Source organism: Nicotiana tabacum, chromosome 6 (genome assembly GCF_000715075.1).
Source record: "Nicotiana tabacum cultivar K326 chromosome 6, ASM71507v2, whole genome shotgun sequence".
NCBI lineage: Eukaryota > Viridiplantae > Streptophyta > Magnoliopsida > Solanales > Solanaceae > Nicotiana > Nicotiana tabacum.
The window spans coordinates 64,202,084-64,217,114 of record NC_134085.1 but is presented as its reverse complement, the minus strand read 5'-3'; the positions used below and the strand labels follow the sequence as shown (position 1 = coordinate 64,217,114).

Sequence of the window (15,031 nt, the reverse complement as noted above, 5' to 3'; positions counted from 1 at the left end):
TGAGCAATTGGCCCTTATCGATAGAAAGAGAATGAACGCAATATGTCACAGCCAACTGTATCAGAACAGAATGTACAGAGCTTTCAACAAAAGGGTCAAACCAAGACAGTTTGCACCAGGGCAGCTGGTATTGAAGAAGATCTTCCCACATTAAGATGAAGCTAAAGGGAAATTCTTTCCCAACTGGCAAGGTCCGTATATGGTTCACAGGGCACTAACAGGAGGAGCACTCATACTTGCAGAGATGGATGGAGAGATCTGGCCAAAACCAATCAATTCAGATGCAGTCAAGAGATACTATGCCTAGATTATTTCACATTTTCGTTTCTGATGTAATTGAACTACGCTTGACCTGATTCCCGTTTAAGAGGGGATACGTAGGCAGCCTTATGGGTTCGGTCATATCATAATAAATTTTTCATTTTCCCCCAGAATCAGAAACTAGGGCAGAATTTTGATGAGGGTCATCAAAATTCTGGGACAAGTCCAGCCAGCGCCATCACATGATAGGAAGTCAGTCATTAGTCAAGAACTAGGGCAGAATTTTGAGAAGGATTCCCAAAATTTCGAAGAAGATTCAGCAAGGTCCGCCATCCGTAAGTGGTTAAAAATCATCTACCAAACTGGGGCAGAATTTTGAGGAGGACCCTCAAAATTTCAACATAAGAGAGTTGCAATGCCTTTAAAATGTGTCACAGTCGCTAGTTCATCAAAAGTTACTTGATATATCAATACGCTTCCAAAACAATCCTATTTTATCAATGAATGCATATTTTTCAAAAATTCTATTTTTCATAATAGTTAGGTGCTACCTAGGGGAACTCGAAGGGGGCTTCCAGAGTGGAGCAAAGCAAGGCCGGCAGACGAAGCAAGAACCAACCTCCCCTCATGAAACTTATGATTTTTCTTTGAATGCAGGCACATTAGACGATATCATTTGTACACAAAGCAAATTCATCATCCATCCGGATGTTAGACGCTGAACATATCCTAGCTAAGATATACTCTACCCTTATATGTTATTTTCTCTTTGCATGAGTCTAATCTCTGACTCCATATTTGCATGAGTCTAATCTCTGACTCCACATTTGCATGAGTCTAACCCTTGACTCCACATTTGCATGAGTCTAATTCCTGACTCCATATTTGCATGAGTATAAGCCCTGACTCCATATTTGCATGAGTCTAATCCCTGACTCCACATTTGCATGAGTCTAAGCCCTGACTCCATATTTGCATGAGTCTAATCTCTGACTCAACATTTGCATGAGTCTAATCTTTGACTCCACATTTGCATGAGTCTAACCTCTCACTCCCCATTTGCATGAGTCTAGTCCCGAACTCCATATTTGCATAAGGCTAAGCATTGCCTTCTCTCTGCATGAGACTAAGCCCTGTCTCAAATCTTGCATGAGTCTAATCCTTGACTCCATATCTGCATAAGGCTGATCCTTGACTCCATACCTGCATGAGTCTAATCCCGAACTCCATATTTGCATGAGGCTGATCCTTACCTCCATACCTGCATGAGTCTAAGCCTTGACTCCATATTTGCATGAGGCTAATCTTTGCCTCCCCGTTTGCTCTATTTTCTACTACTATCTACCTGCTTTTCAATCGGGCTAAGCCCTGTCCTCTACCCCGCAAGACTAAGCCTTGTCTTGTCACATCATATTATTGCATATCATGGGCTGAAATATCGCCAATCTGTCCAAAGGAGTCATAGTCTAAAGGCGCCATCTTCATAGCCGGAAGACACCATGTCATGGCCTTAGGATATCTCAAATTTGCATATCATTATTCAAAGGCGTCATGGTTCGGAGGCACCATTTTCATGGCCCGAGAACATTATTTCATGACCTGTCAATCCCTCATTAAACAATTCATGGCCTAGGCCGTCATGGTCCAAGGACATCATCTTTAACCGTCCGAAGACAACCTTCATGGTCCAACCGCTATCTTAGTAGGAGCGATCTCGCTCCAGTTCCCTCTGATCGTCCCGAGCCTTAACCGCTCATCATGCCTCTTCCACATCTCATGTCCGTTCTTACAATAATTTCATCGGCATACTCCGCAGGTGAATCCAGAACTACACATGGCCTGATTCGTAAAAAACCAGAGATATGTAGGCAACTTGAAAACTGGAGCTCGGCCTCTGTCTTTCAAAGCATCCCATCCGGTCAAAATTGGCCATCATTTCTTTACCCGAAAACTCTTTCATCTTTCCCAGGTAAAGATGGGCAGCTGTTGATACCCAATTTTTCCCTATATATTTTAAATATGCATAAATACCTTCAAAATAGCATATATATATATATATATGCATATATAAGCATGCACAAGGTTTTTATAATTTTTCCCATAATTTTAAGGGTTTAAATTGATTTATTTTCCCCCCTTTTATTCATACAATCTCCAATAATTATTTCCAAAATTATTTTTATGATAATTTATTTATTTGATTTCTATACTTATGCCAAAATATGGCTAATATAATTTTTATGTATTTTTATAATTACATTTAGTATTTTTTTTAAGCTAAATTGCATATAATTACAATGTTTGCTCATTTTAAGGTATAATTATATTTTATGCGTAACATTAGTCCCTATATTTTTAAAATGATAATTATGTATTTTAAATTATTTTGGCACATTAAATTATTTTCCAAAAATTACCTATTATTTATTATAAATTAAAATAAGGAACATGGCTATTTAAATAATAGCCAGATTTGGCTTTCAATTGTAGCCCAAATCGGACCCCTCCCCAGCCCAATCTCCTACCCAATTAACCTGATCCAAACCCAAATAAACACCTACCCAAACCCGAAACCCACCTACCCGGTTGAATCCTGACCTTTGATCTCCCAGATCAATGGTCCACACACGCCCTTTCCTTTTTAATTCCTAAATGACCCCCTAACCCTACTCATTTCCAAACCCCCACCGCCTTCAGATGCTTTCGTCTCTCTTCTCTCTCAACCTAACCCTAATCATTCTTCAACCGCTGCCTCCTTCTCCGGTCATCTCCGGCGACCACCTTTCAACCCCAAGCCTCCAATGGGTCTTCCATCACCTTGCTCATCATCTCTGAGTCCTTCAAGGGTCCTGGTCCATGCCGATTTGGATCTAGGGTTCTATTTTTGTTGTTCATGGCTTCTCCGATGTGATTTTGGGCAAAATCACACCATATATTCTACGATCTGTGAAGTTTACAACAGGTTCTTTTGTTTCTATTTGGGTTTCCTTTGAAACCCTAACTCTTGTTTGAATCTCTTAGATCCGTGCTATTTTTAACGCTTTAAGTGCGTTTCTTCCTATATTTTGCACTATTCTCAAACTTCTTCTGAAAGATTCTCAACTTTACATCGTTTTACTTTCTTTAAAAATTAGGATTTCTCGGAGTTTCTTCTACGCTTGTTTTAACCGATTTTTCTTTATGATTAAACCTCTTTCCTTGCTTACCTTGACAGATTTCATGTTCTTAATGCTTTTTCAACTCGGCTCTGTTAAAAGCCCTAATTTCTTAGATCCTCTTTATTTTGTTAAGTGTGTTAGCATGACTACTTGATCTTGTTAAAATTTCTGTCGGATACCATGCTTCGAATGGGTTTTCTACTGAGTCTTTAGCCTATTTGTGTCACCTATGTGTGATTGTTATTCATCCTGATTTGTTCATCTCTTGCTTCTTTCTGTCGATATGGCTGACCTTACCTATTTGCTACGTCTATTCGTTCTTCTCTATTTATATGTTGCAATATAGAATCATGACCCTCTCTTGATTTGATTCTGATTCCCTTATTTGATGGTTCGATTGAAAGGTTTTCTTTAAAACCCCTAAAATTCTACTCGTCTGTTTAAATTGACTAATTTCATTACCTTATTTGTTGTGGTACTTGGTTCTTGCTGAATCATTCCTTAATTGGGGTTTTTCTGAACCTAGTCCTAATTGACTACCCTATGCTTACTAAATCTTGATTCTTTCTTTAATTAGTCATGTACTAATTTTCTTTTCTTGCCTTATATGCTGTTGTTTCTTACCGTTTGAATTAACTCCCTTAACTTAAGGGAGTACTTCCTTGATTTTCTAATTGATTGATTCTGAGTTCCTCAATTTATGACACTATGATTATTACATTATTTTTACTACCTATTTTCAAATATAAATACCCTAAGTCTTTCATTAACATACACGAACACTTAGGTTCAAAAACTACCTCTCTTACTAAAAATCCCTGCTCTCTCTCTCTTGTGTTATTTGCTACTGTTAGCCGGCTGCAAGCCAAAGCTAATCATTTGTGCTCTCTTGTTCTCTCATTCTGCTTACTTTTCTCTTCACTGGTATGCCCTAGTTTTAATTTAAAGCTCCAACAACAACATGCTTCTCTTATTATTTCAGTTTCTCTTATTTCTAGTTTGCTTCTACTTGTGGTTCTGTTGTGAAACTTGTAGTTAAGTTACATTATTAGCATGTTATTGTCTTCCCCTTCCTTTAGATTAGTGTATTCCCTTATGTGTGTTTCAAAGCATGTCTTTCCAATTGTCTTTTACTTATTGTGTACTTACCATCCTATGAATCTCTAAATCCCGATCACCCCTCCATGTGTATGTGTTCTTCATGACTGGTTTGTAACTATGCCAGTGTCAACTATTTTTTAGCATGTCTAAACCAGTCCTAAGACCCTTGCTGGGTTATGTGTTTGCAGCCAAATGTCTATGTGTCCCAAACCCAATGACCCTTATGTGACTACTGAATTCATTTGGATTTTATAAACTAGTTGTATGTGATCCTATCTTAAGGTGTTTGAGCTTTGTTTACTACTCCAACTTCTTTTCCAAACAATCTCTGTTGCTTTACTAATTGCTTTTAAAACAGACTTTCTAATACAGTCCTTAATAAACCTTTTTCAACTTTTGTCCTACACTTTTACTTTACTCTTAGTCAATAAGTTTTGCCCCCTCTAGTATGTGTACTGCCTTAGAATCCTCTTGAGAGCCCTCTAAACTCTAGCATACTGAGGCTGGCCTTTCCACACTGCACTAGTTCAATTCTTGGTTGCTAAGTCTAGGTGTAAGCATTGCCCGGGGTACTTGAGACCCTTAGGGAACTTTAATGCACCTAGACTCTAATTTGTCTATGGAATTGAGGCTTATGAGACCATTGGAGGCTTTGAGAGACTCGGGCCTAATTGAAGGCTCCCTATAGAATAGCTTCTTGATTTTTCTATTTTACTTATGTAATTCATTCATTGGTCTGTAATAATTTGTAAACAGATATTTGGGGTATCTAGTAAAAGGGTGGGTAGATGAATACTTTCTAGGATAATACGGGTAGAGATCCTACTCTTAGGATATTATTTTTAAAAGTCTGACTACTTGCATAAATAGAAAACATGCTCATAGGTTTGCTCTCTTAAATCTGATTGATATGCCTAAATAGAAATCATGCAAATAGCATTTCACTTCTAAGTTTGTTTGCATCAAATAGAAATCATGTTCATAAGGTTTTGCATTTTGTCATGTTAGAAACCATGTTTATAGGTTCAAAACAATCATGTCTTAAATCAGTAGATGTCATGCCTATAGGACTCAATTCCGATTCAGTTCTAATGAGTATTCCTGTTTGTTGTTGTAAATCGATTAAAATCAGTAATCTGCCTAGATATCAAGCCTATAGGGATCTCCACTTGCAATTCTGTCTGATAATTTAATTTAGCCTAATGAATCAAATTCATTACACCTAGTTCATTTTTTAAAAAACTGGTCTTATTAAGTGTTAAACATTTCCTGAAACAAGTTCTTTCAAAATTGCCTCAATCTCATTGGATATCATGCCTATAGGTATTAAAGGAGTCTATTTCAAAAACCTGTTTGTTTCTACATTAACATAGATACCAGTGTTCTGCATATAGGCAAGCCTTAGGGCGTTTTCAAAAACTGCATTTCCCTGAAGCTGTCTACGTCGCTTAACGTTTCTGATTCTAACAGGGTTTAAAAAGAGTCCCTAGGCAATCACTAGGGTATAAATTCTGAGTATAAAAGGTTTTGTCTGTTTCTGAATCTTCACTTAGATATCCTGCTTTAGGACATCGATTAATAAGACCTTAACTGTGTTTGAGTCGTGTTGCTTTGTATGTTTGTTTGAGGAGGAAATTTGGGCCTCTTAATTGCTCTCATTATGTGTGAAAGTCCTAAATGTTTTGAGTGTCTCCTTAGATTTTTCGCTTTTATAAAACCTTAGGGGTACATCTAGAACTACCTATAGGTAGAGGTCCTAACTCCCTCAGGGATCATTAAGAAGGGACGGGTAGCAGCACGTAATAGGAATCATTGACCAAACACCCGCTTTGCATAACCAATAAGGGGATGGGAAAGGTAGACATGGGATATGATGACTACACGTTAATGTCACGTATAGCCCCTTATTGAGGAGTATTTACCGGACATTGTGTGGGGTGATCCTATAGGAAAAACAACCTAGGACCCCTCTTTACCAAAACCTCTCTCTTTATTTAGACTTTCGTTTTTACAACTTGTTCAAACCTTTATCTTGTCACTCGAGTTATCTAATGTGTTTTACTTGCAACTTATTTGATTTAACTATTTATATGGACTAATTTGTGAATATAAGTTTGGTCGGGACCCACAGTTGTGGACCAAGAGGGGTGCCTAACATCTTCCCCTCGAGGTTACTTCGAGCCCTTACCCTAATCTCTGGTAATGCAGACCAACTCAAGAGTTAATATCTCTAGGTGCCCTAATGCACCATAATCCGTTAGGTGGTGACTCTTCAAATACCGAATTCCCAAAAGGAAATGAGTCATTACACCCCGTGAATGTCGAAACCCAGACCTCTTCCCCCGTCAAAAAGGGGATGGAAAAAAGGGGCGCGACAATGCCTTGGTTTGCCGATGTGGCTGACTATCTTGTGAGTGGAATTGTCCCAAATGAGTTCTTTTTAAACCAAAAGAAGAAGCTTAAACGAGATTGCTTGGATTATTATTGCGACGAGCCTTATATTTTCAAAATTTGCACTGATGGTGTTATCCGGAGATGTGTTCCAGAAGAAGAGCAATTGGGTATTCTTAAAGCTTGCCATTCCTTGCCTTATGGTGGTCACCAAGGTGGGGTGAGAACTGCTACAAAGGTCCTAAGTTGTGGATTCTATTTGCCTACCTTGTACAAAGATGCTAGCGAGCTAGTTCAGTGATGTGATGAGTGTCAAAGAGCCGGTGGAATTTCCAAGAAGAAAGCGATGCCTCTCACTACCATCCTTGAGATCGACATTTGCGATGTGTGGGGTATCAACTTTATGGGTCCATTTGTGAGTTCATGTGGGAACACTTATATTCTTGTTGTTGTGGATTATCTCTCCAAGTGGGTTGACGTTATGGATTTTCCCAACAATGAAGCACGGAGTGTGGTAGCCTTCTTGAAGAAAAACATATTCACAAGGTTCAGCACCCCAAGGGCCGTCATTAGTGGTGGGGGTTCTCATTTTTGCAACAATGCCTTTGACACTTTACTCTCCAAGTATGGTGTCACTCACATGGTGTAAACTTCCTATCACCCCTAGGCAAGTGGGCAGGTTGAGGTCTCCAACAGGGAGATCAAGATTATTCTATCCAAGACTGTCAATGCAAACCGGACTGATTGGTCAAGAAAACTTGACGATGCTTTATGGGCCTATAAAACAGCTTACAAGATTCCAATTGGTATGTCTCCATATCGGTTGGTATTTGGTAAAGCATGTCACCTCCTGTTGGAATTAGAGCATAAGGCCATGTGGCGTTGAAGAAGTTGAACCTAGAGTGGGATGTAACTGCCAATCTTCGCGTGGAGCAATTGAATGAACTTGATGAGTTTCAGTTCAATGATTACTCCAGTTCGTCATTGTATAAGGACAAGATGAAGTACCTACATGATAAGTATATCCGGAACAAAGAATTCAAAGAAGGTGACCTTGTTCTTTTATTCAACTCTCGGTTACGAATGTTTCCAAGAAAGCTACAAAATGGAGTGGTCGCTTTGAAGTGGTGCATGTAACTCCCTTTGGTGCTCTAGATTTGAAAAACAAGAATGGTGAGATCTTTAGAGTCAATGGGCATCGAGTGAAGCACTACCTTGGTACGTTTGAGGAAGGCCACGTTGTGGCATTGGTTCATTTCAAGTGAATGATGGTAACATGCGTCATGCCGCGACGTTAAATCAGGCGCTTCTTGGGAGGCAACCCATGTGTTTCTTTATTTTGATTTTCTTCTTAGATTATACATTGTTTTGGACTAATTGGTTATGAAGTGTATGTAGGAATTGGTTGTGCAGTGCAGAAAGTTGACAGGAAGAATTTGGCTAAGTGTTGGAAATTCGTGGACCGCGCTCAAAATTTTGCGATCCGTATGAGCATTTTGCGGCCGCACCTTTTTTGTCCGCGGACGCGTAATTGAAAAGAGCAAAATGCCAACTCTCTGAAGTTGGACTATCAAATATCCTTCAGATTTCACGACCGCGTACATATTTTGGCAGTCCGCGGTGTATTTCGCGGCTGCGTCCATTATTCCGCGGACCGCGCCCATGTATGAGGTTGTTCTTCATCAGGTAACAAAAGGTGGACCGCGATAGAATTTCGCAGCCGCGCTCAGGTAAGGCAGTGGGTTCCAAAAGTTTCTAAGTATAAATAGGGGCTCCTTAATCATTTTATACTTTTCGACTCCTAACATTTCACCGCACAAAAAGCATTGTTCCTCTTCTCCAGCTCTCAATTTCACCTCATTCTAATCAAGAGTTCATTTCCTACTAAAACTTTATAACTGGTATGTTCAATTCCATGATTTGATTTTATCTTTTTCTTTTCTTTTCTCTTTGTTTTAATTTTTCTTTTTAGTTAGCGTTAGATATATGCCATAATCTTAATTAATGCTTAATTGTTGCTCAAGTACGTGTGGGTAGTGTTTGTATGCCTAATGGGGGCTGGGGTGAATAACTTTGCATGATCAATTTCTACTATTCTTAAGTAATTAGTGAAAACCCTAGGCTAAAATGTTCGTCAGTACCAGTCTTTTGTGAATTTCACGGCCATGGTCAATTTTCTGCGGACCGTGTTAGGGTATGCAGCTGCGTTCAGTTTTTCGCAGTCTGTGATACCCTAGCTTTTAATTACTGAGTATTAATATAATTTCACGGTTGCGATCACTTTTACGAGGTCCGCGGTTGGTCCATTGCGGCCGCGTCTGATTTTTTGCGATCCGTGCCTTTGAAATTCTCAGAATTTGTTAATTGTTTTTGCGGCCGCGTTCACTTTTTTACGGCCCCCGGTTGATCGTTGGCAGTTGCGTCTAATTTTTCGCCGTCCGCGTTTGTCCAAGATCAGAGTGTTAGTAGTCTAAATCTCAAGTTCACTTTCTGCGGTCCGCGATGGGCATTTCGCGACCGTGCTCACTTTTACGCGGTCCGCGGTGCCTTGTACTGAGAAGTAGTGCTGCATTTTATATGTATTTTGTTTAACATATGCTTGAAGCCCTTTTTCTAACTATATTTTATTGCTTGTATGCTGCAGACAATGGTCCGTTCCAGAGGCAGATGTGATACATCTAAAGGGAGGGTAGAACCCTCCCGAGGCAGGGGTAAAGGAAAGACTAATGTCACACCTCCTTTTTCCTACCCCGAGAGGGATATAAGAGAATTTTTTTCCAATTAAAGTGACAATCGAAACGGGATTATTTTTAGATTCAGAGTCGCCAATTGGGATAATTTAGGGTGTCCCAAGTTACCGATTTTAAATCCCGAATCGAGGAAATATTGACTCTGTTTTACAGTCCGCGAACACAGAAATCCGGGTAAGGAATTCTGTTAACCCGGGAGAAGATGTTAGGCATTCCCGGGTTCCGTGATTTTAGCATGGTCGCTCAACTGTTATTATTGGCCTATTATCTGATTTTAATCCATGTTTTAACCTATGGTATATTTTAACTTATTAACCGCTTTTAATTAATTTTAGGAAAATTCAAGGTTATTTAAAACACATCGCAAGCCACGCTACATGAAATGTACCCGTGACTCACGACACATTCTATTTAACCTTGTTGGAAATTAGAACCGGGTCACATGAAATGCACACCCGAACTTTAGAAATTAGGCATCACAAGTACGTCACAGTAACCGTACCCGTAGCCATGACAATTTTATTGATCGCGCCTAAAACAAGCTACGATGTTTATGAATTACTCATTTCCTAAATTTAAGAATTAGCGTAAGGCATGATTTATGGAAACGAAATGCTAAAGTAAAGAATTAGTCGTGTTATACGGTCAAAGAATCTAACACGTGAAATTGAGTTTTCTACATAATTATGCTTCCCTCAACCAAACGTCCATTTTTCTCCTTACTGCCTTTAATTCAAGGCACAAAATTCATCATTTCAATTCAGTAGACCATTCTTATCCAATTCTCAAACAAATAATGACAACCCATAACTGATTAAACTTGCATTTTAATAAAGCCCAAAACCAAACTTAACAGATAAGACAATAACTTGACAAACGTATTGACATTATCTACACCAACATATTCATTCGACCAACTTTCCAAAATTCCATGAGCCAAAAATGGACAGAATAATCAATCAACAACCGGTACTCATTCAAATCGAATAAAACAAAACCTAGAACAATGAATCCTTGAAGGTAGACAACCAAAATATGATATACAGATCAAATAGAAACATGTTGAAAGAAATGCAATGAAAACAGTGGTTAAGAAAAGAGTGAACCTTTTAGAGATGAAGATCTTCTATTGCTGAAATTTTCCAACGTTTACAATGATGAGGAGATCCAAATTAACGTACAAAAAAACAACTGTGACCAAGAACCCGGATCATGAACCTTCAACAACGAGTTTCGACCACGACCTCGGACTGAACCTCTTGCCGGCGAGCTCAAATTTCGACTTAACCTCTCTGGCAATGGAATTTGTTGGCTATTTTGAGTGGGGTAAGGGTCAGTGAGTTTATTGTTCGCTAGTTTTTCAAAATCGAGAGGAAGAAGATGAACGATGGGAAAGGCTCGTTTGAAAGAAGAAGAAGAACAATGGGGTGTAGGTTCCCTGGAGAAAAACGACATGGGGGATCTTTTTCTTGGTTTTTCTTAGCTTTTTCAGCTTTTTCTTAGGTCCTTTAAGGCGTTAGGTGTTAGCCCCGTTAGCTGATTAGGCGTTACCCCTATTATATAGGTCTAGGTCTAAATGTGTATTTTTGCGCTAATTGCTCTTAGGTCCTTAGGGTCTTTTTATTTATTTTTTGTTCCAAAGAAGAGTTTAGAAGGGTCCCTAGGGTTAGCTTAATGGGTATTGGATATTGGACTTAATGGGCTTGGGAATTATGGGCTAGGTCCAAAATTAGGCCTAAAAATGGGTTGCTCGAGCCCAAGTTTTATTCTTTCCCCGCGAACGAGACTAAAATACGATCTCTTTTATTAATTGAACCTACTTGAGTAAAATAACTATTAAAATGAGACTGAATATTAAAACAAAACTATTTTTGGTATTTTTCAAGATTATAAATGACTACAAAACATTAATGAAACTCTTTTTTTGTAATTTTCCTTTTCTTGTAATAAAATAAAGTAAAAGAGTAAAAATGAGTTGAAATAGCTATATTAGGCCCAAATTAAATATTTACGTGCTAAAATATCAAAAATCTTGGGGAGGGTCAAAAATCACATGTCTACAGCTGCCCCTCTTTGACTGGAAACGCGAAGAGTTTTCGGACAAAGAACGACTAGACAGGTTTTTTGACCCGACCTTTCTTTAAGGAGACCAAAACTAAGAGAAAAGGGGAATGTGACCGAGCCCTGGTATTTGAGCTGCCTACATATCATTGGCTATAAAGGAATCAAGCCACTTGTAGTTCAGAGGTGAGTGAGATGATGGAGTATACCGAGGTGGAGAGCCGGTCGAGGTGTCGTTCCGCCGAGGTTCCGGTCCGTGGTCCTGTTATTACATTAAAAATCAAAACATGAAAAAGACTAGCTAATCCTATCAACTACGAGTTACAAGATTCCTATCTATAAGTATTTTGAATCTTGATCTTGAGTCTTGAGTGGTTCTTCATGCAGACTTTAGATTTGAACCTTGACGCTTGCTAGTTGCAGGTGCTAGTTCATCCTTCTTCAGCTTTTCGGATCAAGACCAGGCATGCAGTGCTTGTGACCTCGACCATGTCTTGAGCAGCCCATATCTTTCATCAACTTCTGCATTTAGATTAACTTCTTGCATTTCTCTTTTTTTTCTTTATTGTGACTAACTTCTGTTGATCACCTCAGACTATTGACTCGAAATCTTGCCGCGAGCTTTTTTTGTTGCTGACTTGAATTTATTCTAAAGTGAATTCTCTTATTCTCCAGGTAGGCGCCTGATTGCCAATACTCAACCTGTCGTCCTTCGAAACTTGTTGTTTTCCCTTTGTTCTCCAGGTGGGCTCCTAATTGTTGTCTTCCTTTGAACACTGATGCTTCCCTTTGTTCTCCAGGTGGGCTCCTGATTGCTGAACTCCTTTGAACCTTGCTGCTTCCCTTTGTTCTCCAGGTGTGCTCTTGATTACCAACACTTGCGCTACTTTTCCTCAAAACTTGAACTGCTTCCCTTTGTTCTCCAGGTGGGCTCTTGATTGCTGAACTCCTTTGAACCTTGTTGTTTTCCCTTTGTTCTCCAGGTGGGATCCTAATTGCTGAACACTTGCACTGCTTTTCCTTGAAACTTGAACTGCTTCCTTTTGTTCTCCAGGCGGGCTCCTGATTGCTAAAATTCCTTTGAACCTTGTTGCTTTCCCTTTGTTCTCCAGGTGGGCTCCTGATTGCTGAACACTTGCACTGCTTTTCCTTGAAACTTGAACTGCTTCCCTTTGTTCTCCAGGTGGACTCCTGATTGCTGAACTCCTTTGAATGTTGCTGCTTTCCCTTTGGTTCTCCAGGTGGGCTCCTGATTGTTGAACTCCTTTGAACCTTGCTGCTTCCCTTTATTCTTCAGGTAGGCTCCTGATTGCTGAACTCTTGCACTGCTTTTCCTTGAAACTTGAATTGCTTCCCTTTGTTCTCCAGGTGGGCTCTTGATTGCTGAACTCCTTTGAACCTTGTTGTTTTCCCTTTGTTCTCCAGGTGGGCTCCTAATTGCTGAACACTTGCACTGCTTTTCCTTGAAACTTGAACTGCTTCCTTTTGTTCTCCAGGCGGGCTCCTGATTGCTATCTTCCTTTGAACATTGCTGCTTCCTTTCGTTCTCCAGGTGAGCTCTTGATTACCAACACTTGCGTTGTTTTTCTTCGAAACTTGAACTGCTTCCCTTTGTTCTTCAGGTGGGATCCTGATTGCTGAACTCCTTTGAACCTCGTTGCTTCCCTTCGTTCTCCAGGTGGGCTCCTGATTGTTGTCTTCCTTTGAACATTGTTGCTTCCCTTCGTTCTCCAAGTGGGCTCCTGATTGCTATCTTCCTTTGATCATTGCTGCTTTCCTTTGTTCTCCAGGTGGGCTCCTGATTACCAACACTTGCGCTGTTTTTTCTCGAAACTTGAACTGCTTCTCTTTGTTCTCCAGGTGGGTGCCTGATTTCCAGCTCGAACTGACTCCTCTGAAACTGTTGTTTTCCCTTTGTTCTCCAGGTGGTTGCCTGATTGCCGAACTCAAACTGACTCCTCTGAGACTGCTGCTTTTCTTTGAACCCGATTACAATTAAACAGACAAACAAAAGAAATTTTTCTGCCCCAGTTTGATATTGGGAGCATCTGTGAGTAGAACAAATTCTAAACTAAAATCCTTTATCTTGAAAATTTCAAACCAAACCTTATCTCAAAAGTGAAAAGCTTAGATGCAAAATTACACTTCCCAAAAGTATCCCTCTCGTCTGACCTTGTCATTTGCGAGGGTCTCAAAACTTACCAAATCCTGTTATCCAGGAAGGTATTGGAATTCACTAATGAACCTGTCTAGTACCTGCTTTCCTAACGGAGGGTTTCTCCGGAACAAACAAAATTTTCTGCCCCTATTTCAATCAAAGAAAATTTGTGAATTTAAACATGGTAGTTGGTTTGTGGCCTTGAACTTTGAAGGAGATTGCTCCTTCACTTCCCATAGTAACTTTGGTTTCAACTCGACAGACCTTGCCTGTTTATTGACTGACCATTTTTCTCTATCACCTTTATCACAGAATACCCTTGATCCGTTCAAACCTAATACCATTCATCTGTTGCATTGTGCTCATGCATTGACATATACTGAACCTTTGTGTTTTACATGAAACCCAAAGCACGTTGATTTTACCAACTCGATGTGCTTGATGTTCTTTCCTGGCCTTGGCCTTGAGGTCTATTGCTCCTTCACTTGCCATGATAGCTTTGATTTCCACTTGGAAGACTTTGCTTGTTATTGGTTAACCACTTTCTCGGTCAACCTTATCACAGAAAATACCTCTGATTCGTTCAAACCCAAGCCCTCTATCTGTTGCATTATGCTCATGAATTGACATATACCGAACTTTCGTATTTCACATGAATCCCAAAACACGTTGATGGTTGCCAACTTAGTGTGCATGCTGTTCTTTCCTGACTTATGCCATTTTGATGTGCTAGCCAGATCCCGTCTTGTGCAATTGGAAAGCTTTTGGCAAATTTTGAAGTTATTCTCACTTGTTCTGACCAAACAGACTCGGGAAGAGGAAGTAAACAAGACAAAAGGAACAGAGTAAAGGACAATGGAAAGAGATGATTCCTAACAAGAAAACTATAAAGTAGAAACTTATCAGATGTGGAAACCAACTCTAATGACCATGACATGCACATTTGGATTAAGTGGCCGAATCTGTCAAGCAAGTCTGATGTTCAACTCTTGTTATACCCCTAAACCGTGAAACTGGGCTTCAATGTTCTGATTATCCAATCTGATTCACGATCCTTATTCGACTTGTAGTGCCCGAAGGGTTTTCACCATCCAGCCTCTCTCATTTTGTTCTTTCTCTCAACACACCGTCACCTTATGGTGCTTGTGAAG

At 39.6% G+C, this 15,031-nt stretch overlaps 1 protein-coding gene across 1 annotated transcript in view; it reads right to left on the bottom strand.

Annotated features, from left to right (window-relative positions):
• LOC142181860 (uncharacterized) overlaps window positions 1-14,224 on the bottom strand; it is a 36,039-nt gene extending 21,815 nt beyond the window's left edge. The window contains exons 1-2 of the mRNA XM_075255482.1: window positions 14,145-14,224; window positions 10,768-13,013 (exon numbers count right to left, since the gene is read on the bottom strand). Coding sequence (XP_075111583.1) covers window positions 12,308-13,013; window positions 14,145-14,224 — 786 coding nt within the window. The 3' untranslated portion in view covers window positions 10,768-12,307. The remainder of the gene's footprint in view (window positions 1-10,767; window positions 13,014-14,144) is intronic.
• Window positions 14,225-15,031: the final 807 nt, after the last annotated feature.